The sequence below is a fragment of the Galeopterus variegatus genome, unplaced genomic scaffold (assembly GCF_000696425.1).
Source record: "Galeopterus variegatus unplaced genomic scaffold, G_variegatus-3.0.2 Scaffold963, whole genome shotgun sequence".
Lineage (NCBI taxonomy): Eukaryota > Metazoa > Chordata > Mammalia > Dermoptera > Cynocephalidae > Galeopterus > Galeopterus variegatus.
This window is the reverse complement of record NW_007727074.1, coordinates 102,097-103,182: the sequence shown is the minus strand read 5'-3', so window position 1 is coordinate 103,182 and position 1,086 is coordinate 102,097. Positions and strand designations below refer to the sequence as shown.

At 44.2% G+C, this 1,086-nt stretch overlaps 1 protein-coding gene across 1 annotated transcript in view; it reads left to right on the top strand.

Moving 5' to 3' along the window:
- The first annotated feature begins 598 nt into the window (after positions 1-598).
- GCSAM (germinal center-associated, signaling and motility) overlaps positions 599-1,086 on the top strand; it is a 7,592-nt gene continuing 7,104 nt past the window's right edge. The window contains exon 1 of the mRNA XM_008573782.1: positions 599-681. Within this exon, the coding sequence (XP_008572004.1) occupies positions 599-681 (83 nt within the window). The remainder of the gene's footprint in view (positions 682-1,086) is intronic.

The following is a 1,086-nucleotide window of genomic DNA, read 5'->3' as shown; positions in this document are numbered from 1 at the left end:
ACATAAAATGACTGGCATATAGAAAGCAGTGTCTAATTGTTAGTTTCTTTCTCTTCATACTTCCAACTCCTGGCAAATGAAAAGATGGTTATGCAGAAATCCAACTCAAATAATGAACCAACTTATTTTCTTCATTTCATCCCTTTCTTTTCCCCTTTTACCCCATGTTCTCTGCCTTGCTGCTTTCTGTGAAAGATGGTGATTTACATGAGACAAGGCCAGTGCCCTTCTGCATGTACAGTCTCTGGAACTGCACCAAACAGATAACGATAGCTAAGGGCCTCTCTCTGCACATTGATATCCTCAGGGTTATGATGAGGTTTCTGCACATTTAGGAACAAACATTTAGAACTGGTGGTGTGGGGTGGTGGTTGTTGGAGAAAAATGGGTGGGCTGTTCCTGTGGCAGTGGACAGAACGTCAGACCAAGACAGATCATGGTGAATGCTCTGGGAGGGAGTAGTAAGAGCAGTGAGGGCCCCAAGGGAGAAGCCGAGGCGACTCCAGGGTTACACGCAAAGTGCAAAAACGAGGGAAGTTGGAAAAATGATGAAAAGAAGTGGGAAGCCTGGAGGGAAAATACTTAGCCAATTTCTGACATGTTGAATTTTAGGTGGCAGCAGGACACGCAAGAGATTCCTTGGAATCTGAGACTCCAAAACCCCAAACGGAGAACATCCAGGTGAGTACAAGCTCCTCCCAGCCCTTGTTCAGGAAGAATGATGTCTATCAAGTCCTGGTCTTCACACACCCCATGACAGAGGACCCCCTGCTCAGACCCAGCTTCAGTTGTAATGGTAGTAAATGTGCAGACAAGACAAAAGACAAAAACACTTTGCATGTTCAGGCAGGTCCCCAACAACAGGAAATAAAACCCTGCTATTCCTTGTTATAATATAAAGGGTCTTATTTCCTGTTTTCTCTTTGTTTGCCTATCTCAAGTACCTTCATGCTCAAGCTCCATCCCAGCCATTTCATTTTAAATTCTAAGTTTCCGTTTCTGAGGTGACAGCATCCCCTGCGTCATGACAATTTTTGGAAGGTTTGTAAAGAAAGCCTTCTGATTACCCTGATGCTGTTAAACCAA